This window comes from Hyaena hyaena, unplaced genomic scaffold (assembly GCF_003009895.1).
Source record: "Hyaena hyaena isolate Hyena2069 unplaced genomic scaffold, ASM300989v1 scaffold_536, whole genome shotgun sequence".
Lineage (NCBI taxonomy): Eukaryota > Metazoa > Chordata > Mammalia > Carnivora > Hyaenidae > Hyaena > Hyaena hyaena.
The window spans coordinates 397314-423999 of NW_024081168.1; the positions used below are offsets into that span (position 1 = coordinate 397314).

Below are 26686 nucleotides of genomic sequence, written 5' to 3' on the forward strand. Positions count from 1 at the left end.
GGCTCCTGCATAAAGAGAATGAAAGTACTTTCACGCGATACTTGTGACAGGGCCTGTCTGGCCCAGGTCAATGAGCCAGAGTGTTGACTAGGCGCGCGGGAGGAGGGCAGACGGACAGCCCTTTGAGGAGCTCCAACTTCCCACGGGCTGAGCGCTCTGGGAACGGGACTAAACTGGACCCACCCCTAACCGCACGAGCCACACTCTCAGATTGGTGCCATCGAGAGCACCGCGTCCTTAAGAGCTCCCAGAAGCCCCGCCCCCTTCCTGTTCTGGGGGCGTGGTACGGGACGAGGACCCCGAGACGGAGCTCACTATTGGCTAAGAGGAGTAGGGTTGGCCTTGCGTTCGCCTGAGCAGGGGAGTAGACAGCCCAGCGGCAGCGGAGGGAGTCTATGCGCGCTGGACAGCAGTGGGAGGTGTGTGAGGCTCGCACTGGCTGCAGACCTTCGGGCGCAATCGCCCGGGAGCTAGGACTCGGCGACGGGGCTGCGGGGCTACCCAGTCGAGGCTTCAGAATCGCAAACTGATGTGACTGGCCCTCTCGGCTGAGCCTTCCCGCTCTTCTAAGTACACTGAACGGGGCCCCCACTGAAGTAGAAGCTGTTGGGGGGCGCGCAGCCCAGATTCCCAGTGTGGCCTGGAGGAACGGAGACCGTGCCAGGGCGACCCAGCCGGGAGCCCCCGGATTAAGCTTGTGTTGTGGGGAGACTCCCATTTCTTCCGAGGGGCGTCGATTCCAGTACTGTCGAGGCGTCGGGGCGGCCACCGAGTCTTCAGCGGGGAGACCCGGTCAGGGAGAGGGCGCGCAGTCTCGAACAGTCTCCGGGAGTCAAGCGGAATCGGGCCGGATCACCCGGGGGCGCAGAGCCCCCGTCGCGCCTCGTGCGGCGGAGAGACCAAGGGAGCGAGCCCTCGGAGGCCGCGGCCCATGCCCAGGTTGGGGACAGCTGCCCAGTGAGTCCTCCTGGCCCGCCGGGCGGAGAAGAGCGACACCGAAGCCGGCGGGAGGGAGCACTTCAAGGCCGGCGACTGCGGAGGATGGGCGCCTGAGCGGTTCAGAGCGCAGCGCAGCACGGGAAGGCGAGGCCAGTTTGCTGAGGAGGCGCCAGGGGATCCCAAGTGCAGCCTGCTCCCGGGAAGATGGCCCGGCCTGGGCAGCGTTGGCTCGGCAAGTGGCTTGTGGCGATGGTCGTGTTGGCACTGTGCCGGCTCGCCACGCCGTTGGCCAAGAACCTGGAGCCCGTGTCCTGGAGCTCCCTCAACCCCAAGTGAGTAACTTATTGGCTCTGATCCCCGGGGGTGGGAGGCACTCCTGCAGGGTGAGGCCACGCGCCCCCGAGTGCGTGTGGGGAGGTGTTCGGAGGAGGAGCGGCGCCCCATTTTGTCTCTGTCGTTTTCGAGTGTGTTTTCCTGCGGGCGGGCGGATCAGGGTGCGGCGGGGTGGGGTGGGGGCACTCGGCTGGGTTGGGTGGGGGCACTCGGCTGGGTTGTGACCCCTTGGCTTCCCCGCCTTCTCCTCCGCACGTCCCGGATCAAGTCGGGATGGTCGCCCCAGGCGGAGCTGGGAGTCCCGGCGCCGCTCGAGGGCACACCCGAGAGCTGGGTGGGGGAGAGAACGCATTCCCCTATGGGGCCCCTGGGAACGTGGCGGTTTTTCCTGAGAGCCGCTCGAGGGGCGAGTTTGACCTGGGTGGGGGCGAGGCCGGAACACAGGTTCCTCGTTTGTTTAGCTGTGAAGGGACCACGAGTGGGACTCCGCGCTTGGGGTGGGTGGCAGCGCCTATATCCCCATTTGGGCTTCTCCCATTTTCATTTCTCTTTCTTCCCTGTTTGCCTCGCTAGCTTTTCGCTTTGCTGTTTCTTCTAGCCCCTCTTTTCTCCCTGCCCGGCCGTGGGCGGGCGCCGCTCCCAGGCTCACAAAGGCGGCGGGTGGAGAGGGGCGGAGTGGGAGAGGGATCTGGGAGCGGGGGGGTGGTGGGGGGTTCGATCCAGCGCCCGTCGGGGGTCTAATGGAGCTGGCGGCAGAGCTTCGGGAGCCGGCCCAGGCAGAGTGGCGTATGAGCTAGCGAGGAAGGTGGGTGGGGGTCGAAGGATTCCTGCTCAGACCAGTACTGTTGGCCCCCCACCCTGTGTCCCTTAGATTGGGAAGCTATGCTTAGCTTTTCCCAAGGGGTTGGGGAGGTAGCTATGTAGAGAAGATCCTTTCTTTTCTTCCTCCTCCTTCCCCGTCACAATTCCCCCTACCTCGAAACAACACACACACCTTTTAGGGCGGTGGCTCAGTGGTTTCTGGGCTGTTAGTGAAGAGTTGATGGGGCTGTGTGGTGACCTCTGGAGCTTTTACTCTTGGCATTCAGGACTGGGGTTGAAATCCAGGGTCAAGATAGCTCTTCCTGTTTTGTGGAGGTCCCGGCAATGTGCAGACACCCTACTTAGTGGGAAACTGGGGGGCTTTGGCCTGTTTTCTGTGCTCTCTGATTTTTGTATCTGGAATCTCTTTCTGTCCACTCTCCTGGGCTCCCAGCTAACTTCCGTGGCTCCTGCCTCCCTTGGCCTCTTAGGTTCCAGGGACAGTGCATCTCTTAGCCCTGGAGTGGGAGAAGGCAGCTTCTCTAGTTCTATTCTCCTTGTGTTAAGGTAGAGTCCTATTTACTGGTTTGTGGGATGGCTAAAACAAGGTCAGTGTAGAGGGTTTCAGAAAGAGAACAAGGTACAAGGAAAAGGATTGACAAGAATTTCTCCCCCCACCCAGAAGCCAAACTGGGTGCAGAGCTCTTCTAACAAACAGCAGGCACTCAAGATAGTCCGGGGGCTCCTGAGCTGCTTAGCTCAGGGGGAAAGGTTGTGAAGAGCCCAGTTCCCCCGTGTAAGGGTGGAGGCTGGAAATGCTCTCTCTTGAGCCAGGATAGCTGAAATCCGCCTGGGGAAGCCCATTATAGGGGCTCATGGGAGTGACCTAATTGCTCTCTCGGGTCTCTAACCAGAGATAGCATGCAGCTCCGCAGCTGGAAAGGAGCCCTCCTGCAGAGTTGGGGGGCGTTGTAGCTGGGAGAAACAAGATCTTTCTGAGCTTCTCCCTTTTTGTGTTTTGAGCCTTTAGTGCTCTGGACCAGTTTACAGGTTTTTGAGTTCTGCCCACGGCAACCATCCACTTCAGGCTGAGGGCAGGCATCCTGGGGGGGGGGGCGCGTTAAGGTGGGAGGGCGGCTGAGGACTCAGTAGGACCTGCACAAATTCTATCCTGTAATTGAGCAGATCCTGAGAATGGTGGGGGACTGATCTTGGCGCCCCTGGGCGCGCGCGCGCGTGTGTGTATGCGGGCACACACACACACACACACACACACACACACTCCCAGTTCCATCTATACCCAAGGGTCTGTGTGTGTTGACGCCTGGGGTTGGACAGGAGGGGCTGCACTGCCTTCAGCTCCACTCAAGCTCTGGGGGCTGCCTCTGCCACCGCGCCCGACCTTCAGGCTGCCACAGCCTTTCAAATAAACAGTCTCTCTCTGTCTCTCCCTCTTTGCCTCCTGCCTGAGTTCTCCCTCTCAGGTCTGTGTCTGGTTCGCCCTCTCACACCCTCTGTGAGCTGTGCTCACTTCCCGTTTCCAACTAGGTTCGCCTGCTCTCCCTCTTTCTCACACTCCCTCTCACTCTTAGTCACTCTCTGCCTCTTTTTCTCAAGTCCTTTTGTTTCTCGCACATGCCCGTGCTCTCCCTCACAGGCTCATTTTCTCTCTTCCCTCCCCCTCTTCCTCCCTGCTTTTGGTCTCTTTTCTCAACCTTGTCAGGAGCTGGCACCCCCCCACCCCTCAAATCTCCCAGTGCCTATAAACCTTGCTTAATTGCTTCCTTCTTGGGGAAAAAATCAAAATAAAGAAGTGGTAGGGCTGGGGGTATGTTTCCAGGTTCCAGGGTGCGTGCAGCCCCAGCCCTGACTGGGAAGAGGGGAGCTGGAAGGGCCGGCTTAAGACTTTCAGCTTCTTTCCCAAATTGGTGCTGGAGGCTTTCAGCGTGGTAGTCCCTGGGTGGCAAGAGCTTCTGCCTCCTTGGCACCTCTTATCAAATGCCCCTGATGAGCATAGAATGGGGAAACAGGTTTAGTCCCAGTAAAGGTTGGGAGAAACCAGAGTGTATGCATGTGCTTGGGTGGGTTGGGGGCTGTGGTGGAAGGTCCCAGAGCAGTCCCCTCCCCCAGCCTCTTCCCCTGAGAGCTTGGGGCAGCCGGCAGGCCTCACACTTGAGTCTTCAGCCAAGTCCAGCTGCTGCAGTTCAGTCTCTCAGTCCCATTCTGATCCCTTCCTGCCCTCCACTCAGGTTCCCCCACCTCCAGGGAGTGGGAATGTGCCTGAGATCACATTACACCTTCCCTATAAGGGGGTGGGGGTGGGGGGTTCAGCTTGGTGTCCAGGACCCTTGACTCCATCCAGCATGGGCGGGGGCAGCTGCAGACCCTAACCCAGGCTTGCCTGCCACAAGCCAAAGTGTTGGTCCCAGCCCCCTCACAGCTGTTCCAGCTCACAGTCCTGGGGAGGCCAGCTCAGGAGGCCCCTTTCTGGGGCAGCTAGGGACCTGACCTCTCCTACTCTGTGGCTGATTGGCCACAGGTGGGGCCTGAGAGTGATGGGAACCTAGCAGCTCCTAAAGTTTCCTGTTCCCCTTCCTCCCCACCCCCACTCCAGGCAACGAGGCCAGGCCAAGAAGGGCCTGTGAGGCTAGGGTGCAGGATAAATTGAGGGTTCCCTGTGTCCCCTCAGGTTCTCCATTGCCTCTTCAGCTCAGGTGGATGGGGACAGCCAGGCCCTGGCTACTACTCTTTTCTGGGGTTTGGACTGTAGAGGAGGTGGGCCAGCCAGGAGGCTGCTTGTTGCCATGAGAACACCAGGTTTGGGGGAGGGTATACTCTATGATTATCCGGGAAGCTGAGGTGGGGGATGATGCTTACCAGCCACATTCTGGGTTCCTTGCCTTGTGTACCATAGCAACCCCTCCTGGGTGTGTTTTCATAGTGGTCATTTGGGGTGGGGATGCTAGCAGCCAGGAGCATGAGCACCAAATGGTACTATGCTTGACATGCTAACTAACAGTCAGGCAGCATCTTGCTACTTACAAAGCATCCTCATATGTAAGTAAGTATTATTGGTTGCTCCCAACAGCCTGGGGAAGTAAGAATTGTGCCCATTTCCAGATGAGAAGGCACATGCCTGGAAGAGGGAAATGACTTGTCTAAACTCAGTCAGCTTATAGTGGGTAGAGCTTGCTGTGTGCCATTCTTTCCATGTCATCCTGCTATACCTTGGAATCTAGGAGAGACAGGAATTCAAGGTGAGGTTTGGAAAGGGGTGCCGGCTCCCTGCCCCTGGGTTTCCCTCTTACTTCACAGGTGTGCTTGCATCTGTCCTTGTGACTCAGGCCCTGCCTGTGTGGGATGAGCAGTGCTCTGGCTTCCTCATTCGATTTTGCTCGGTATACCACGAAGCACAGCCTGCTTGGGTGACATGAACTAGAGGCAGCCAACTTACTGCCTGGCACTCTCCCTCCTGAGAGCTGAACAGCACCTTTGGTTCCTCTCTGGGCCAGGAATCTCACTTCCTCTCAGGGATCCCCCAGAAAGCAGACAAGGAAGGGCGTGTTAAGCCCCCAGTGGGCCCTAGTGTTAGCCTGGTGGGGAGGAGGAGAGGGCATAGTTCGGTGTAGGTGGAGAGGGCGACTTCCTCTGGGACTCTCCTGGCTTCCCTGCCTCCGACAGTGCTGTGTGTGTGCCAGGACCCAGCTGCTGTTCCTACCCACCCACGCCTGGGCGGGCACTGCTGGGACATGCCAGGCCTGCTCCTGCCGCCTCGGGGGCTGGGTGGAGCTGGGGGAATGAAAGAGGAGCCTTTAATTTGGGGGCTCCCCACCCTTGCTGGGATGAGAGCAGACTTGAGCTCCGGCTTGGGGTCTGTCCTCCACTCATCCTGCCACTCTGTGGGTGCAGGCACAGTGCTGTTGGGGGTCACCAAATCAAAGCTGTGGCTGGGTCCTTATCAAACTTGCACTAGCATGGCCAGGGATCACACTCTCCCCTCAGCCACTCTCTTGACCACAAGTTCCTAGAGCCTGGGGGAAGGATGAGAGGGAAGGAAGTATAGATCTGGTGGAACATGGGCACCATTCTGGGCATGACCCCCACAGCTGCAAGCTAGCCCTACTGTAGACTGTATGTGTTTGGGTAGATAGGGTCTCAGCTGGACCAGAGAAGCAGGAGGGCAGTTGGCCTCTGACCAGGTTACTGCCCCACACTCTTCAGGATTCTCATATGGCAGGATTCTTATTAGTAGTCATGGCGGCCCTTCTCAGCTCAGTAGGAAGGCTGAGGGACAGACTTGGGCTAGGGTGGAAGGGAAGAGGCAGGGCATAAGACAGGGGCTGGAATGCTCAGGCTGCCTCCCCCCAAGTTCCTTTACTCCCTGGGGTGGCTCACTGGGGTCCTGGGGCTATCAGAAGCTAAAGAGGGAAGGCCTCAGGGGTTACCATGGCGACCTGTTTCAGGCTTCCTGCTGGGCCTTGTCAATCAATCCCCTTATTTTCCAGAAAAGGGCTTTGTCTGGGGGTGGCCCCAGGCAAGAAAGCTTGGCTTGATAATGGGGGAGTAGTAGTTTTTGAAAAGTGGGGGATAAAGAGTTTAACTTGGAGACAATCTCTTCCTCTTCCTCTCTTGCCCCTATTCCTAACCTGTTATGTAGGAGGAAAGACCTGCAGGGTCCCCCTATACTGTAGGATTAGTGTTGTACCTGGCTTCAGGTTTCACTCTCTCTAGCTACCTACCTGCCTCAGCAAGGTCCTCTTGCCACTTGCCTGGGCTTCTCAAAGGCCATGAAGCAGTTTTCCTGGTGGCACAGAAGATGCTGAGAAGGCACCATAGTGGGGGATCAGGGTCAGGGAAGGCAGGTCTCAGGCTCCTCTCCCTTCTGCACTTTAGGGGAAGGTGAGTTTCCCCTCTGCCAGCTGCCATGCAAATTAACTAATGAATATTTATGAAGTCGTCTCTGAGGTTGAGGAGTGTGAGGGGCGTTAGGGGCAATAATCCTCTTTTCTTCCCCCTCCCCCATCCACTATATCGACATCTGCTTCCTAGTGTCTCTGGATTCAAGGTAGAACCCCAAGTAGCTGGAAGCCCTGTTTCACTTCTGGAGCTCCAGAGCCTGAGTGGCCACAGATGTGCTCAAAACACATAAGACTCCCTGGTGAGGAGGCCAGGGCCAAATGGTTAGAAAGGTGAGCTGGCCTCTACTCGTTTTCATGCACCCTGTATACCTGCTGTCACCTCCATGTAGGGTCTTGTTGAGGTGCAGCTGTACAAGGTTTCAGCCAATGCTTTAGGTCGTCTTAGACCCCCAAAGGGGTCAACGTCCTGGGTAAGGTTAGCCTCCTCTGGTTGGCTTTGAGAACTTCTCTTCAATAGGAACATTCATCTGATCACTCCCTCCCTCATATGAAGAGCCTGGACTCAGTGGGTCTCAAAAGTTCCTCTGACTCTAATACGTTGGAAGTTGTCTAACCCTGCTGTCTGGATGGAACCAACATGAGGATTGGAAAGTAAAAAATGCCTTGGGAGTTATAGGGGGTCTGGTGAATCTTCTCGGCTTTCTGTGGTTAATGGGGTGACGATGTTCCTTCTCAAATGTTTATATGGGCCTTCATCCCATGCCTGCCTCCTTCCTGGCCCTCTGGAGTGCAGTAAAGCTAGATACTAAGGGAAAGACCTTCTCATTGTGGTTTTTACCATTCTGTGCATCAAAATGGCATGCCCAAGCTTGTTGAAGCCACCTTTAACATGGAGGGAGGGCTGCCTTTCTTCATCTACTTGGTCTAGACTCACCTCCTGGGGTATCATTTCCCTCCCTTGGGTGAGGGCACTGAGTGCCCACTAGGCCCTCCTACCTTGTGTTCCCCGCTGTGGAATGGGCCTCCAAGAAGGGGAGCCATGCTTTTCCACTGTGAGCTTTGTTCTCTTGAAGGACTGCCTTCAACCCTTCATTGTCCTTACTAGAAAGTCTGTCTGCAGTGGAATGAACCCAGCACTGCTTGTTGTGACCCTCAAGGCCTTTCAGCCTGGCCCCAGCTGAGCTTTTTGGCCTCTTCTTATGCTTCTCTCTACCAGTTGTGGGGCCAATCACTGGCCTGGGGTTTGTGTCCCAGCCACCCCTGTCCATTCTTGCTCTGTGTTAAGCTGTAATTCCTTACCCAGGCCCCACTTTCATTCTGCTTCTTCTGAGGAACCATCTTTGACCATCCTGTCAGATGAACTGTCTCCTTCCTCTCACTGCCTCCAGCCCTTGCCATTTGAACCACCTTCCCCCCCACATCACCTGCAGATAGCCTGGTCCTGTCTATTGTTAAAGCATGGACCATTTTTACTTTGCTGGCCCACAGCAGACAGTAAAATCCTTGAGGATGAGGCCATAGCTCCTCTTCCTATTCCCACTGACCCGCAAACAAACAAACAAACAAACAAACAAACAAAAAAAAAAACCACACCAACCAACCAACCAACCAACCAACCAACAAAAAAACCCAGAAAACAAAAACCCCAAGACTGGCCTCATAGGTACTTGCTGTTAATCTGGCCTCCTGCCTCTTGGCAGACTAGACTGTTTCTAAGCAGGAGTCAAACATGTTGAGTGCCTACTGTGTGCTAGGCACTCTGGGTGCATCATTGCATCCCCTTCACAATCCCAGGAAGGTAGGGCTCTTACCTCTTCCAGTTTATAAGTGAGGAAATGGAAACTCAGGGTGATCAGGGAGCTCATCCAAGGTTGCAGAGCTCGGAAGGGCCGTGTCTGTCTAATTCCAAAGTCTGTCTGCTTCTTCCTTTCTTCATGCTGTTGCCTTGCCCCCCGCTCCAGCCTACCCAGGCTCAAACATGGCCAAGATAGCACCACCATTTTGCTGTGTGCTTAGGCAAGGACACTGATATGAATAGATGGCCCTGGGCAGGTGCCCTCTCCCTACTATTCCCTGTGCCTGGCCTTCAGGATTAGAAGATGAACCTGGCTCAGAAGGCATCTGTCCATCTCCCTCAGGATCTAGAACAGAGGCAGTGTGGTGGTGGGGGGATTAGAACACAGATGTATGAGATTCCTGGGGCCCTGTTTTACATAATCTGTTGCCCCTTCTTGGGCCCCTTGTCCCCTCCCTCTGTTCTTTTTAGGACTGAGACTGGTCAAGTTTGGGGACTCACGTTCTTGCATTATGGGAGTTGGATGGGTCTCCTATAAGACACTGGGCTGTGGGAGTGGGAGGTGGGGAGAGCTATATGGAATTGCTCTTGGCTAGAGACTATGCCCATCACCCTTGGTTCCAGGTGATGACTATTTATATCTCCTCATTATGTCCGAGATTAGCAAGGATGGCAGTGAAAGCATGGGTTCCAAATAAGTTGAGCTCCCCCAGTTGTTTTCTGGGAGCTGCAGGGGTGGTGGCTAAGGCATATGTGGGCTTGTGTGTGTGTGTGTGTGTGTGTGTGTATGTGTGTGTGCATGCGCGTGCATGCACAATGTGTTTGTGAGATGGTAGCAGTGGGCTTTGAAGGAATGTGAGTGTGATGGGGGTGGGAGGAGCACAGGGCTGCCACCTCCAGGTAGCCCAAGCCTGACACCATTGGCCACGTCAGCCCCCTGCGGAAATGCCACATTAGGACAAAGGGCTCCCCCAGCTAGGCAGTGCCCCACCCTGCCAAGCAGTCAAAGCCTGGCAGCCTTGCCCATGGGCCACCCCTTCCATACCCTGTTGGCCGTGTGATTCTCTCTCCTCACCCCCAGCCTGAGGTTGGAGGAAGAACAGAATGCCTATTCTTGCCATCTCCACCCAGTAGGCTCAGCCTGGCCCCTCATTGTTTGTGCCTCTGATTCTGGAGATGGCCCGGGACCCCTGACCCTGAGGCTGACCGTCTCTTCCCTTCTGGGCAGGTTCCTGAGTGGGAAGGGCCTGGTGATCTACCCAAAGATTGGAGACAAGCTGGACATCATCTGCCCCCGAGCAGAAGCAGGGCGGCCCTACGAGTACTACAAGCTGTACCTGGTGCGGCCTGAGCAGGCAGCTGCTTGCAGCACTGTGCTTGACCCCAACGTGCTGGTCACCTGCAATAGGCCAGAGCAGGAAATCCGCTTCACCATTAAGTTCCAGGAGTTCAGCCCCAACTACATGGGCCTGGAGTTTAAGAAGCACCATGATTACTACATTACCTGTGAGTCCCTTCCCATCATATGGTTCTCTTTTATCTAGGAGCTTTCTAAGTAGTGCCATGAGATAGCAAACAGGCCACCCTGATCTGGGTCCCCTCTGAAGACTGGCATGCTCTCCTTCCAGCCTGGCCTTGGAATTCTGGCCCTAACGTTCACCAAGGGGATGGCTGCCAGCTCACCTTGGCTCCAGGAGTTGGCTGGGAGAGGACTCCAATTCGTGGTGTTCTCTCTTATTTCCTTGGCTTACCTAAGATATAATCTTGGGAATGGCAGAGTGGGCAGAACCCTTTGGGATCAGCTGGCTGTCCGGCCTTTCTCTTCATGGGAAACTGGCCACAATAAATGAAGGAGCTTCCTGCCCTAATATCATTCATGGAGTTAGGGGTAGGATTGGGACTCTAACCCAGTTCACCTGACTGGATTCCTTCCAGTCTGTGTAGAAGCCTCCCCCATGATTCCAGTTCTGACTGTTTTGCCTCTGAATGAGATCACCCAATGAGAAGATCCTGAGAAAGAAAGGCTAAGCCCCGGCCATGATAAAGGAGCAGCACCCTTAGGGGAAGGGCTACTTTCTGACGTGGCCTGAGCTGGGCCAGCTACTCTGTCCCCAGTGCAAGGGAGATAAGTAGAAAGGTTCACAGGTAGGTGGGAGCTGCTTGCCACCCCCCCAATTCCCAGCTCTGTTCTCATGGGCTAAGACAGCACTAGGATTTCTAGGTAATGAGGACAGACCTTCCTCTCCTCCTTACTTCTCTGGCCTCTTGCTACAGCTACATCCAATGGGAGCCTGGAGGGACTGGAAAACCGGGAGGGAGGCGTGTGCCGTACACGCACCATGAAGATTGTCATGAAGGTTGGGCAAGGTGAGTGCCCAGTTGCAACAGATGTCCCTGGCTGGGTATGGATGTGTTTGGGAGTAGGGGAGGGGCAATGGGGTTAGAATATCTGAGGTCTGGTATACAGGCCATTGCTGGCCATGCTAGATGATAGAGGTATGTACTCTAGTGAGGTCCCCCATCAGTCTGTCAACCTGTGCTCTCCCCACCCCCAGACCCCAATGCTGTGACGCCTGAGCAGCTGACTACCAGCCGGCCCAGCAAGGAGGCAGACAACACTATCAAGATGGCCACGCAGGCCCCCAGTGGTCGGGGCTCCATGGGTGACTCTGATGGCAAGCATGGTGAGTGTATAGGTGTCTCCCAAAGGGCAGAAACCATCACTTAGCTGCCTTTTCAGGCCCTGTGTCTGAAGTGAGGCAGAACCGGGCCCTGGGACCCCTGACTGACCATTTCTCTCTGCCCTTCTCCTTCCTCAGAGACTGTGAATCAGGAAGAGAAGAGTGGCCCAGGTGCAAGTGGAGGTGGGAGTGGGGACCCTGACAGCTTCTTCAACTCCAAGGTGGCATTGTTCGCGGCCGTTGGTGCTGGCTGCGTCATCTTCCTGCTCATCATCATCTTCCTGACAGTTCTGCTACTAAAGCTGCGCAAACGGCATCGCAAGCACACCCAACAGCGGGCGCCTGCCCTCTCACTCAGTACCCTGGCCAGTCCCAAGGGGGGCAGTGGCACGGCGGGCACCGAGCCCAGTGACATCATCATCCCCTTACGGACTACAGAGAACAACTACTGCCCCCACTATGAGAAGGTGAGTGGGGACTACGGGCACCCCGTCTACATCGTCCAGGAGATGCCACCCCAGAGCCCAGCGAACATCTACTACAAGGTCTGAGAGCCCAGTGCGGCCTCGGGCCCTGAGGGACAGTCGGCCAGGACTGCACCTCTCCTTTCTCCCCCACACTCCCTCCCCTTACCAGCTGTGCCCACCTTTGTATTTAGTTTTGTAGTTTCTTGGCTTTTATAATCCCCCTTTTGCCCTGCCCCCTGGGCTTCGGAGGGGGGTGCTTGTGCCCCCAGCCCCCATGCTCTTGTGCCTTCCCCCTCTGGCCAGGCCTCTGGGCTCTGCAGGGGCGCCCCTTCTTGGAGGGCAGGGTTGGACGCTGATGGACAGCAGGCAGGAAGATGCCCCCCTGGCCCTGCCCCCCACCCCCTTTCCCCCTTCCCAGGACTGTTTGTCCGCTATCATCACTGTTTTTAATGTTTTTGTGTTCATTTTTTAGCTGTCAACTCATTTGCATCTGTTTTTTAAAGAAAATGGAAAAATGGAAAAGGCACCCCCTCCTTAGGCTTTCTGAGCCTGGCTCAGCCCAGTTTAAAGGAACTGGGGCAGGATGTGGCCAGCCAGGAAGCATAGGATGGCAATTTCTTTTAAAAACTCCTTGGTATTTGGGGAGGGGTGGCAGGCCAGAGCTCTTCTTGCCCATGAGGGAAGACGAGAGTGCCATTGGGCAGTCTTTCACCCTGTCCTCCTGACCCTCCTTCTACAAAGCTGATCTTGGCAATGGGGTAGTGGCTGCCACCCTTCCACCAAAAAAAAAAAAAAAAAAAAAAAAAAAAACAACTCTTCCTTGTGGGATTCTTGGGCATCTCCTGCCTCCCTCACTCTCACGGTAATTAACGTCTTAATTGGCTGTTGCCTGGGGAACAGGAGAGCTGCTGCAGGCAGATGACCTCATGGGGGTGGAGGGAGGTGAGGTGCCCAGGTGGCTATTTGCCCTGCAGAGCTGGGAGTTCCCCTTCCCCAGCCTGTTCTCTCCTCACCTTTGGAGGTGGGGAAACAGAGGCCCAGGGCAGAGACCTACGTGGGTATAAGGCCATGTGGCCTGCTCCTTTTCTGGGCTCTAGCACAGGTGGGTGCCCCCCTCAACCCAGCTTCCACTGGCCCCTCCAATCTTGGGCTGGGGCCTGGAAAGAGGAAGAGGCCGCCCATGGCTGGGCCAGCACGCCGTGCACTTTGACCCCGGCTCCTTGCCAGCACGGCTGCTAACAGACTGCCACTTGAGTGCGCCTTGCAGGCGCTCCCAGAGTGGCCATGGAAGGAGCTGGGCCTTACACCATCCACCTCCACACTGCCTCTTGGCCAGCTGCCCACCCCAGTGCCAGGTGGGAGAGGGAACAGAACAGCCAGCCCCTTCCAGGTGGCAGTCGGAAGGGTTTTTTGTTTTTGTTTCTGTTGCCATTTGTGTAAATACTAGTCTTTTTGGAAAAAATAATGTAAAGATGTTTTGTATAAACTCCGAATTATTTTCTTGTTGCTTTTTTCTTAGAAAAAAAAATGAGAACTAAAAAAAAAATTAACCACACGGAGAAACAGGTGTAAAATGGTGTCATGATGTTGGGGAATGAAGTGTGAGTATGTGAGTATGAGTGTGTGTGTGTGTGTGTGTGTGTGTGTGTGTGTGTGTGTGTATGTGAGAGAGAGAGAGAGAGAGAGAGAGATTTCTTGTGCTCAAACCACTGAAGGTCTGGGCAAGTATAAGAAGAGGGTGGCTTTCCTAGTGGAACAAGATGTTTCAAGTGTCCTGTGCCTTTCCTCTTCTCCCCCCCCAAGTTCCTCTGCCCTCTTGTTCTACTGGAGCCTGTGACAACTTCTCCCTGTCTATCCTGTCACCTCTGTGGCATAGGCCTTGAGCATCTGCCCAGTCTGTCATTAGGCTCAGCTAGAGAGAGTTGATGGGGGAGGGGGTGTTCCCATGGAGATCTGGGTGTGTCCGCAAGTACCGCCACCACCTGGCTGGAGCTATGTCTGGGACCTGCTGGCAGGCCCAGCCCTGCCCTGCCCCAAGATACCTGAAGGTGAAGAGAAAGAAGTTCCTAAGAGCTGGGCCTCAGCCACGGCCCACTGGGTACTGGGGTTGCTTCAGGCTGCCCAGTTCTCTTCCTAGCCAGAAGATTCTTCCTCTCTTATCTCCAGAGCTGGGCCACACCAGAGTCTTCACCATGGCATACTTAGGAGTTTCTGGCTGGCAGTTGAAGCCTTAGAGCTAGAGCAGCCCTGAGCACCCAGTCCCCCCACAGGCTGGTGGTCCGGGAGTGTGGCAAGGGCCCTGAAGAGGATTTGGCCTCAATCCCACAACAGAGATATAGACTGGTGGGCCTGGGGCCTCCGTGCTCCAGTCTGGAGGGATTCCCTATAGAGATGGCTAAGGCAGAGGTCAGAAGAGAAGGCCACGTGAGATCCCACTAGCTAGACATGGGTGAGAAGGCACTAGAGGAAAGGAGAGAGAGGAAGGAAGGGGAGGGTTGGTTAGTGATCCAGAGCAGGAAGCCTCAGAGAAGCAGCCAAGGAGCAGGCCAAGGAGTAGGCTATGAGGGAAGTGGGAAGCGCATGGAGAAAGAAGGGGGAGGAGAGCCACGGGACCTGTAGAGTGAAGGGAAGGGAGGCTGGGCTGGAGCAGGGCTGGGCCCGGCTGGGGTGCTCCTGGAGCCAGCTGGGGCAGAGGCTGTTTATTTGGTTTCTCATTAACCAAAGGAAGTGCCTGGATCAGATGGGGCCTCTGCTGCTTGAGTGCCTGCCCAGAGTGGGGCCCCCAGCCTGGCTCAGGGGTCTTTAATCAGGACTGGTTCAGGCCAGGTTGATATCTCTGAGGTGGAGCCTGACTGGGGTTGGGTGAGCAGTCCCATACTTTTGCAAGTGAGTGTCCCCCACCCCACCCAAGATATCGGCCGCCCTCACCCTATTGGTGGGGGGTTGAGTTCCTGGGGGCCCCTTGGGAGTAGCTGTGGGAGTATGAAGTAAAATCTCTGGGAGAGAACAGAGGAAAGTATGGGGCAGTCTCTCCCAACAGTCCAGGTTTTTGGCTGACTATTCTCACTCGCCCCGGCCTGGGTGCTGTGGCTGGCGCTGATGTGAGCTCAGAGTCCGAGCCGTGCTGGCCACACAGTGGTGCTCAGTAGCTCATTGTGGCAGAGTGTCTTTCACCTGGCCAATGCCTGCCACTTTTTTCAAATACTTACTTACTTACACACGCTATGTCACTGAGTCTTGTAAACCTTCCTGTGAGGGTGGACAGTGGGGAATTATTTGCCTCATATTTGAGATGAGAAAACTGAGACTCTGTGAGGGGCAGTAACTTGCCCAAGAACACATCAAGTTATCCAGAGTGCTAGGATTGGAGCCCAGGCCTTTTTCTATGCCACAAGCAAATAAAAGTTCCTTGATGGTGATTCCCCGTCTCCCCACACCCCTGTTCCTTGCCCTGTCCCTGGTGAGACTGAGGAAGCATGCTTCCTTAGGGATCTTGACGAACAGGAGACTTTCCCCGCCCCCTTCCCTTCCCATCTGTGTGGGTCAGAGAGAGACCAAGCCTAACTAGGTGGAGGCAGGAGGTGTGAGCCTCCGGTGGTAGGGCCCCAGACCAGCTCCACCCTCAGCTCTCCTTCCTGTCCCAGCTGGGCCAGGCTCCTGGTGAGTCAGGGATAGAGGATGCTTTCCAGGTGAGGGTGGGGCTGCCTGGCTTCCTCTGCAGGCTGAGCCCAGATCACCGATGAGGCAGGCTGGGCAGCTGCTAACCAGGCCTCAGTTTCCCTAAAGGGACAGGCCATGTGGAGGCTGGGAAACTGGGACTCTTATGATTTATTGCGCTGGTCCATTTTATGCTCACAAGAGGCCTCCCTGAGGATGTGGATGGCCTGGCACACTCTAGGCAGGGACCTGAGGGGGTTGGGGGGTGGGCGAAGAACCCAAGGAGAGAACCAGGCCCAACTGGGATCACCCTAGGTTTGACCCTGCTGAGCAAGTGGCACTTTGGCCACCTGGCATCAGTCAGTCTCAGAAATCCACTGTGCCTGCCTAGCTTTCTGTCCTGCCCAGGCACGTCACAGTCCCACTGACACCCCAGCTGAGTCAGCCCCAGCCGGCCCGGGGACCCTCCTTGCCCATCTGCTGCCAGTCTCCTGTACAGCTGGCCATTAGATCTGGGGGGCTGGGGCCCCAGCTGGTGCTTGTTAGGTTGGCTCCCGCTTTGGGAGGCTGCTGAAGGGGAGACCAACCTCCACCCAGGACAGGGGTCACAGATCCCAAACTGAAAGCAATTTAAGGGCATCGGGGAGACAGTAATTATAGGTTCTGTTTCCAATAGTTAATTACCCAGCTGGCAAAGATAAAGGAAAGAGGAAAAGCCAGGAGGGGGTGTGGGGAGAATAAGGAATGTGTGAAGGGATATGGGAGGGTGGGAGGAGTTTGCTGCAGGGCCCTTTGATACAGGGGATAGAGCCCCAGGCTGAGAGGCTAGAGACTGAGGGCCTGTCCCAGCTCCAGCGTGACTCTTTTTGACCAGAGGCAGGCAGGTCCCTGCTTCTTTGGACCTCAATTTCCCTGTCAGCGTAATGAGGAGTAGAACTAGATGTCCTCATTCATTCAGAGAATATTTACTGAGCAGCCACTATATGTCAGCTAGTAGTCTGGGCACTGGGATGCAGTGAGGAACAGAATGGATAAGGTCCCTGCTGCTAGGGACCTCACGTTCTACGAAGGCCTTTAAATGCCTGGCTAGCTCTTAACTGTGCTTGTGTGGTCATGGCTCATGGGAATATGAGACGCAGAATAGAAGATACACAGATTAAAACCTTGGGTTCTGAAGTTAGCCTTTCATGCATTCATTCATCCATCCCCCCCCCCCAAAATGCTGAATGCCTGGCATGTAGTAGGCACCAATAAACAGTAACTATTGTTTTTCTCCTGAGGCATGGAATGGGCAGTTCACCCGGGCTTCCTGGGGACCTCAAGCCCTGGGCTGTTCTCATCATCACTGACCGAAGATGGCCTTTTGCAAAGTTACTGAATATCCTCATCAGACGTTTTCCTGAGGCTCCAATCCCAGCCCCAATCCTGGGATACCTGGGCTGAGGGCTGGGCAAAATATACCCATGACAAACACTTCCAAAGCCAAAGTAGGAGAGATGCGTGTCCTTAGTCCTTGCCTACTCCTGTGGCTCCATGGGTTCATCTCTCCCAGCCTCCCTAGAGGCAGAACATGAGGAATTAGCTTCTGAGAGAGAATTTTCCCCTTTTCTCTAGCCAGGGCCCTAGGGAGAGACTCCAGGTGGCTTCTTTGCTTCCAGGTTACCAGAAGCCAAGGAGATCCTGGAATCCACCTGACATCACAGGGACTTCATGCTGGCTGGATTCTGCTGGGCAGTCTTTGCTCTCAAGGGGTACTAGCTGGTGGTTTCCCTGGCTGCCCTCATGCCTGTTCAGCAGATTCTGAGAGATGAGAGACCAGGAAATGGTAGACCTCGGAGTATCCTGAGAGCTCCTTTCCAGACCAAGCCACTTATGGGGAAACTGAGGCCCAGACAGCAGAAAGGACTTACTCAAGGGCACATAGGGAGTACTTGCTGGCAAAGTCAGACATCACAACCAGCCTCTTTTGCCTCACAGGCCACAGTTGTGTGCCCTTCTTTGTTGCAGACTGTTGCTTTGTTCTTCCAGAATCCCCAGGAGTTTGTGTGTGTGAGTGAGGCAAACAAATCTATGTATACACAGTATTTATATTGACGAAGTATGTAAGTTTACACAAGACAATTACCAAAATGACACATTATAACCCTGAGGAAAACATGGCCCTGGGAGGTTTAGGCCCGGGCAGAGCAGACCTTGAAAATGCACTGACAGTTCATCCCACTCCCTAGGGGCCCCCTCTCCTGTGGCACCTCACACAGCTCTGAAGTCACTCAGTACAATAGTTTGGGGACAACTGTAGAGGCCAGGCCTACTAGTTCATGGCTGGGACCCAGAATTGGGCATCTCATTTGGGTGGGGCCTTAAAGGTCGTGAGGTTCACCCTTCCCGGGGAGCCTAGTGAGGCAGTACAGCCTCCTGTGCACACCTCCAGGACTTTCCTCCCTCCCTCCCCAAACCAGGCAGCTAGCCTGGGCCTTTCAGGCCAGCCTGACAGTTAGTTGTCCGTGCTCTGTCTTCAGCCCCCCTGCACACACTAATAGCCATAGCAGTAACATGCTTTCACATGCAAATTGCTATGGAATTCTCAGCCCCTGCTGGTGCCCCAGCCCCCAAGGCCTCCCCCTGGGCAGATTCAGAGAACAGAATGGAATCTTTCAAGTTGTTAGGGCGTTTAGAGACCTTCTAGTCCAGCCCCCTTGTTGGATGGATGGGAAAACTGAGGCCTAGAGAGGGGGAAGAAGGAACTGCCCACAGTCACACAGAAAGTTCACCAGGACTGGCCTTCACCCAGGTCTTCTGACTTCTAGCCCATTGCCTCTTCAAACCGCCACACAGCCTCCCAGTCCCCCTGCCCCACCCCCACCATGGGTTGTTTACTGTGGACTCTGGGATCCCTCCCTCTAGCACAGACACTCCACCGATGCACCTCTTAGTGGGGCCTGGGAGTGTTGAATCCAATTGAAGAAAAGGCCAGAGGTGTCTATGACTTAGGGGCATTGCCTGGGGAAGGGAGCCATTCTCCTTTGAAACAGGTGATAAGCAGGATTTGCTCACTTCTCTCTGTGTGCAACACGCCCCCAACTCCCATCCCCTGATCTAGGCCAAACTGCTCTTGCCACCACCTCCCACCCCCCACCCCAGCATGCTTGCCAAGCCATGCCAAACCTTCTCCTGGGCCCTAGCCTCACCAGATCTTCCTAGCTTTGTGTATCATCACTCTGCTGGAGTTGTCACCAGTAAAACCTGGGCCCTGGGAAGCATGGGAGCCCGGGCCCCAGGTCGGGTATGGAAATACCTCACTTTCAGTTCAGCTGAAGCAAGATAAGAATTTTCTGAAATGAACTTTACAAGGTAACAAAACTAAACAGCCAAGGGGAAAGAAAGACCAGTTTACAGAGCACAGGTGTCTGTTCCCTGCTCGGTCTTGGCACAGATGGGTCTAAGCTAGAAACTTTAGGGTTATCCCTTAGTTCTGCCTCTGAAACAGCTCTTGACTCTGCTCATTTCTAACCACCCCTAAAGCCACAACCCTGGTTCAAGCCGCCTTCATCTCCTGCCTGGACTATCTCTTAACTTGTCTTCCTGCTTCCATTTTGTCCCCCTTTCTTGCAGAACAGCAGCCAAAATGATCCTTCCCAAACTCCCTCCTGATCCTGTCATTCTGTTTACCTTTCAAACTTGCCCATCATCCATCAGCTCCTCAGCATGGCTATCAGGGCTCTGGATGGTCTGGCCCCTGCCCATATTTTAAGCTCTGAACCTCTCATCCCTCGATACCATATTCACCTTATATCCTAACAGCACAAGCCTCCCCACTGGTCCCTGACCAGGACGGGCACCCTTAAGCACCTGAGCCTTTCTGGATGCACTTACATCAGCCAGAAATGTCCACCCTCTTGCCCTTGCTCTGGAAAACTCCTATTGGTCCTTCATGGACACTTCTGATCCATGGATCCAGGCAAAGTTAGAGCTGCCTTCTCAGTTCTCACAGCACTTCTGCCCACACTATGTGGCCTGTGTTGGTTTTCCTCTGTAACTCACCTAGAGTGAGGCCCAGTACAGAGTTTAGCACAGAGGCAGTATCCATAAACTTGGACTGTCTGTCCAATTGAATGGACTTGAATGGACTGGGACAGTCATCCCAGAGCTCTGTCCCTGCCCCTGCCTGCTTACATTACTGTCCAGTTAATCTGGAGAGTCAATGACTTATTACATTACCCTACAATAACAGTGAACATTTATTGAGTGCTTATTATGGGCCAGACACTGTGCTCAACACTTCAAATGCATTACTCACTCTGTTGACACCTCAGGTCTCAGTGAGGTCTCAGGGAGGGCCTTATCTGAGGTAGGACTATGATTAGCCCTGTTCTATCAGTGCGGAAACAGAGACTCAGAAAGGGAAAGTCCCTTGTCCATGAGCACAGTTGTAGAGCAAGGACTTGAACTCAAGAGGCCCAAATCCAGAGTCCAAATGCTTAGGTACTTTGCCACTCTAGTGAGGTGAGGTGCTATTGCCAACGAGGGGAGAGAGTGAGGTTGGGCCCTGCAGGTTGCACTCTTGATGTCAGTCATGTGGCTTCAGAGGCTGGTTGCTGTGGTAGTTAAGAGCCCAGGCCCCGGAGTCAGGCTGTCAGGGTTGATACCCAAGCTCTACACCTCTCTAGTTATGAATTCTCTAGCAAGTTACTTAAACTCTTCTGTTCTTTTGTCTTTTCCTCCATAAGATAGGGCTGGGCATAGCCACCATATTCATGAGATTGCCATGAGGATTAAATGAACACACACATAACAAGCCCTGAGAAGAGTACCCTGGTAATTGCTCAATACAGGTTTTACTAACCTTTAAGTCCTGAGGCAGCCTTTGGTTCTTCTCACCCAGCTGCAGGCAGCCAAGTCTGCTCCAGGCTGGTCTCTGTGTGGCCACATGAATCAGGGCCTCAGCAGCCAGAGATTCTCTGGTCTCAGCCTCAGCCTGGGTCACTATGATTCCAGTGGGAGTCCAGTGGTGGTAGGCTGCAAGCTCTCCAGGCCCCAGCCCGAGCACTTGGCTGGCCTGGCCTTGACTTCCAAATGCCCGGAGGAAGGAACACCCAGTCTGTTGTGCCCCCAGAGGAGCGTGGACCCAGGGTCAGGAAGCCTGCATTTGGGGACTGACTCTGCCACTAATACTTGAATAATTTATCTCTTGGGGCCTGGGTTTCTTCTTCCTCTGTTGGGAATGGAACGATGTGAGCAAAACTGCTTGGTAAAAGCACCAAGTGAACTTTGATGGAAGGAGCCACCACCTCCCATCAGAATGTGTGTTCCTTTGGGGCAGTGAATCTGGTGCCGAGCAAAGACCTGATGAATGAATGCCTAAGCGAGTGTCTATCCCACCCAGCGTCTATGCCCATCCCCAGCCAGGCTCCAGCAGCCAGAGTCCAGTTCCAAAGCAGGAACTCTCTGGTAGTTGTCTTCAGCGCTTCTGGGAAATCAAGAAGCCTGTGTTCGCCTGTTCAGGAGAATAGCCCATTAACCGAAACCTGAGATCCAGAGACTGTTTTGTTCAGATCCTCAGCAGGGTTACTGGAGCTTCCAGGTACCACTGAAAAGAAAGACACTACACTAAACAGCTTCTTTCTACACTTATTATGCTGGTAAAGTCTAAGCCAGTGCAGCTTTTCTGGAGGCCGCATAGATAATAATATACATATCACAAGCCTAAAAGAGGTGCAGACCCTCCGACTTAGCAATTCCAATGTGGGTTAAGGGCCTGTGTAAAGGATTTTCATCGCATTTGTACATGTTTTTAGTGTTCTTCTAATAATGGAAAATGGGAGAAACCTCAAAAGCCACTTTCTCTGGTAAGTTTTCACCACGCACACACACACCTCCAGTAACAATGAACATGTTTTGAGGTAGCATATAGTAACTGCCTTCTCCATTCAGAAACCTTCCCAGTTCTTGGGGCACCTGGGTGGCTCAGTCGGTTAAGCATCCAACTCGTCGTATCGGCTCAGGTCATGATGAGTTTGGGCCCACGTCAGTCTCTGTGCTGAGCAGGGAGCCCTGCTTGGGATTCTCTCTCTCCTCTCCCTGTCAAAATAAATAAATAAACATTTTTTAAAAAAGAAATCTTCTCAGTTCTTTGTCTGAGCCCTATGGGTGACACATCGAATCACAGTTACTGAGTTCTTCCCCTCTCAGTAATTCAGTTTTCTCCTCTGGAAAATGGCACTGCTGATACTATCAATAGTGTTGGGATGTTAAAGAGATGCCATGTAAAGCCCTCAGCACAAGGCCTGGCATGTCATAATCACTCAATTCATTTTATTATGACAATTACTATCTCACTGCAAGATAGTTGCATGACTGCCTCTGTCATTACACCATGATATTTTCAAGGTGAAAATTATGCTATATTTTTTTCTCTCTGAATCTATAGGGCCCAGTACAGAGCTTGGCACATAGTAGGTGCTGAGGGAGTTTGATGAAAGAAGAAATTAGGTCCAAAGCCCTCAACATGGAGAAGAGGCCCACGGAGGGGACAAGTCAAGGTTTAGCCTAGAGCTTGGGTCTTCTGTCCTTAATTAAATGGTGGTGCCTTGGGGATTTGGGGGTGAGGGTAGGAGTTGGGGACCTTCTGGATCCCTTGAGCTGAACTGCCTGGGCTCTTTCAATGCTTTGGGTCTGGGATCCTGTGATCATAGAGTCTCCAAAGGCCGGGGCAGTTGTGCTGACTCTCCGCCTCTTTCTCGCCCTCATTCTCTCCATTTCAAGCTCTAGCCTGGCCCAGCCAAACAGGAAGATTCATTAACCATCTAAATATACAGAGCCCAGGGGCCATGTGCAGCCTGCAACAGAGCTGGGGTCCCAGCAGGGCCAGAGCCTGAGGCAGTGGTGCAGGCAGAGGGCTGGCTGGGAGGGGCCAGGCAAGGGGGAAGGGCCTGGAACAGCTAATGTGATGATTGATGGGGAGGTGAGTGAAGCCAGGCCAGCGCCAGGCCCTGGAACTCCCCAGTCTGTAGTCCCATTTGTAGCCATCTATCCCTGCACCAGCCCCCTAGGTCCAATCCTGGCCCTCATGCCAGCTTTGGTACCATCCCCCTCTCCACGATCCCCAAACCCCTCAGTCCAGGTTTCTGAGCCTCAGAAGTATGGAGCTTAAGAGGTGGGCAACCAGGAGTGGGGGTGGGTTTCCCCAGGCTCCTGCCTGCTTATTATTGTAAGGGCTATTTCTCTAATCAAAACTCCCCAATTACCCAAGGGCCCCTCTGATTAATATTCCATGATAACAGGAACAGGTCACATCTGGCTGCAGGAGCTGGAATTCGACACTCCAGGAGCCCCATGATTGGTCTGCAGGAAGAATAATAAACTTCCTTTATCCTGCCCCCTTTCCCTTCCTTTCCATTCAGAGGCTCCCCTTTTCTTCCACCTCCCCTTCCTCAGCCCCTTTCTGCCCCTCTCCACCCCCATCCAAGTTCCCTGCTTTGCCCTCTGCCCTCTGTGGAGGTAGAAGTCACCTTCCCAGCCTTGGTCAGACCCTGGTCATTATCTACCCCTGCTTTGCTAGGCTGGCTCTTTGGCCAGGGAGCATCTTATGCTGGGGGGGTGGGGTGGTCTGAGCAGGGAGGGCAATTTCTGAGTGGTTGTGGGTGCTCTAAATATATCATTTCATCAAATTCTCATTACCATCTCCTACAAGGGGGCCATACTAGCCCTGTTTATTGACAGGGACACAGTGCATCTGAGAAACCTCTGGACTTGCCCACATCACACAGGCTTTACATGACAGAGTGGAGATTTCAAACTCAGAGCTTTCTGCTTCCAAGTCTTCTTTTCTCTCTACACCCCACCTTGATCTGCTAAGGATGATTTCAGTCTCTGGATGCTTGGATTAAGATGGGACCCGCTGATATGACATAGAGTCAGTGCCCACCAGACTCCCAGGCTTCCATTGGATTACAGTTGGACTTTTAGGAAAGAATGTGCTAAGACATTTTAGTCAAATTCCACAGTCCAGGCAGGGGAAAAGACGCTCCTTCATTCATGTGGGAAGGTGGTGGTAAATATGGGATTTGGCCCCAGGTCTTCCAACATGCATATGACAACCATTTGCCATTTGCCATCCTGCAGATGGCTCTGAGAGAGAGGTTTCTGATCACAGCTACATGTGAGAGACTGCCAGATGCCACCATCCTCTGACCTGACCTATAAACACCCAGACAAGGGCATAGCTGCTTGTGTTTGTTCAGACTTCACCAAAGAGCCTGGGAAGAAAGCAGTCTCTCGTTGGAGTGGGATAGGAGCACAGGGCAAGGGGTTGTGGTCACCACTGAAGACCAGAAAGGGTTTGCTTTCAGCCAGCTCTCCCTTAGGGTGTGTGTCCCTCTGGCAACTGCTCCCTCCTTTTCCACCATGATTCTCGGTAGCCAGGAGAAGAAACAAGCCCTTGTGGGTCAGGGGCACAATTCTCCTCTGTTGTCCCTTCACCCTCAGTGGTGGGGCATACATAGGCTTTATCAGTGCCTAATGGCCAAATAGTAGTGTGACTTTACTAAGGAAGGGCAGGACAGTAGAATGTGCCTCCCATCCCTCACTCTCCCACCTGGCATTTTCCTCTGCCTCTCACCTTGCTCATACCTCCTCTGTGTGCTCCTTTGCTCAACACTATTCAGAAACACCCTAAAATCACCTCCCTAATTCATAGCCTGGTAAACTGAGGGCCCCGGATGAGGAGACTGGCTAACACTTGACTCAGTCAGTGGCCCCTGGATCCAATGGCTCTTCCCACTCCATTTTCTGGCTGTGATGATCCTGGCCAAAGGGCTAAAACATGGGGCTGCTCAGTCCTAGTATTCTACCCCTTGGTGAGGTCTGAGACCCACTGTGCTTTGTAGGAAGTCATGAGGCTTCTGGTACACAACCACCTCAAGATTTATGGAGGTCCACACAGGTCTGGTGGGATCTTGATCTCTGCCTCAGAAGCAGAGGCCCAGGTCTCTCTCATCCTTATGTTTTCTCCCTGCTGCTGCTCCTATGGCCTCGGCCCCTGTCTCTGAGTCCTCCCCAGTCCCACTTTACCATCCAGTTGCCTTTTTAATTCATCATCTATATGCTGAGGCCAGGCTGACCTTCTTAAACTCCAGATCCAGGTTATTTGCTTACCTTCTCTATTCCCCAGCTTCCTCCTCTGTGAAGTGGGGATAAAAATCAGTCCTATCTCATGGAGTTCTGGAAATGAACCGAGAGCATGATGTAAAGCATTTACTCCCATGCTTGGAGTAGAGAAAGCACTCAGTATTATCATTTCATCTGCTAATAATGAAACAGGCTGTCACCAAGTGAGTGGTGACTATGTGCCAGGCACTGTTCTAAGTACTTCACATGTCATAGTGTATTGAATCTCCAGAACAACGGTTTTACACGAGATCACTGCTATCATTCTCATTTCACTGAGGCACAGTGATATTACGCAACTTCCCAAATTTCACGTTGTTAGTAACCTGCTGATCAAGCATTTGAATCCACATTATTTGACTCCAGAGTTTGCCTCTTAACCACTCAGCTGTTTTGCCCCCCCCCCACAGCTAGAAACAGTCTATGACTCCCTAGTACCTAGAGGATAAAGTTTAAATTCTTTCAGCTGCCACTCAAAGCTCTCTTCTCCTCATACCACAAATCACCTTGTGAACTGAGTGACTGCTTTCAGAACCCCAAGGGCACTTACCTGCTTCCCAACTCTGGCTTAGGCAGTTTCTTCACCTTGGAATGACCCTCTCTCCACCCCCCACCAAAAAAGAATCCCTGCAAATATGAACACAAACCCTGCCTTTTCAGGTGTTTATTCTGAACCCATCTCCAAAGCAAGCACCTGGAGAGGCAGGGTTTGTGGGGCGGGGGGGGGGAGTGGTTGGGGGCAGAGGCTTAGATGGACACTTTACATGTGACAACCCTCATGAAGCTATATAGGGTGCTCAGTGCTAGTGGTCCTTGACCGTTTTGCCACCTAGGACCATCTTTTGGAATTATTCCTCCTCATTCCTCTCTTCTCCCTGCCCTCAATACTAAAGCTTTGAAAGATCTTGTCTACCAAACATTCTGCATTTAAAAAATATAAAGCAGGGTTAGCAGGGAAGGCAGGTCTCCTGGGAAATCAGATACCACATTTGAGAGGTGTATGGATTTTGCCTTTTCTACACATCCCACTTCTTTTGAGCTTGAGTTTGAATGACTCCATGCGACTTCTGGGCAAAGGAGAGGCTGGGCTGGGCCCCCTGCAAATGAGAATAGAAAGATCAGTATTTTTCTCTCTGCTATTGATACGACTTTATTGTCATGCTGTAGGATTGACTGCAGCAGACAATTGATTCTACTGCCCAATTATTATCAGAAAGTAGACCTTAAGATCAACTACTTGAAAACCCAGATCATCAGCATTGGCAGACAGCCCCCAGCATTCAGTTGGTTTCTCTCCAACAGTTTAATACAGCAGGTCAAATCATTTAGTTACCTGGGGGTGCAATTTGCAACTAATTCATCTTGGAGGCTTCACCAGGAAGCTATATTGCCTAAATTAGATGTTCTAGGGGGTGTTTTATTGAGTTTTTAAATGGCCACAGTGGCAATTGGTAACGCCTGCCTTGAAAGCATTCCAGACAGAAATGGCTGCAGGCCTGGCTCGATGGCAGAGAACTTTGCACATTGGAGGGGATTCAGAACTGTTTTCAGGAGAAAGCTGCCCTTGCACATGGGTACCCCTCCAGGCCTCTCTGTGAGAATCGCTCCTAGGCCCTTTTGACCCATGTAAGCCCTCCCCTCTGCCTAGCTCTCCAGCCAAGCGTGGGGCTCTGCCCTGCATCAGCGACTCACAATTGGGACACTCCAGGATCTTCCTCCAGATAAATCAGCCTTGAAGCCCCTGATGCCCCAACCTTATCAACAACTCTGTTGGAAGAACTAATATTTATGGTGGACAGTCTGCAGAGCAGAGTGTCCAGCCTATGTCCTGGGGTCTCATATTATCTTTAGCTTAAGGTAGCTCATCAGAGGGCTGGGTATGTGGAGCATAGCCCTGTGGCCTTTCCAGAGGCAGGAGAGTATAGTGATTACATATCTGGGTTCTGGTGACAGACTGATCTGGGTTTGTCTAGCCCTACCACTTCCTGC

At 53.5% G+C, this 26686-nt stretch overlaps 1 protein-coding gene across 1 annotated transcript; it reads left to right on the plus strand.

Moving 5' to 3' along the window:
* Positions 1 to 407: 407 nt before the first annotated feature.
* Positions 408 to 13373, plus strand: EFNB1 (ephrin B1). The gene is made up of 5 exons (XM_039255641.1): positions 408 to 1271; positions 9956 to 10233; positions 11002 to 11094; positions 11283 to 11411; positions 11547 to 13373. Exons 1-5 carry the CDS (start codon positions 1144 to 1146, stop codon positions 11957 to 11959), a joined length of 1041 nt encoding a protein of 346 aa, XP_039111572.1. The 5' UTR covers positions 408 to 1143; the 3' UTR covers positions 11960 to 13373.
* Positions 13374 to 26686: the final 13313 nt, after the last annotated feature.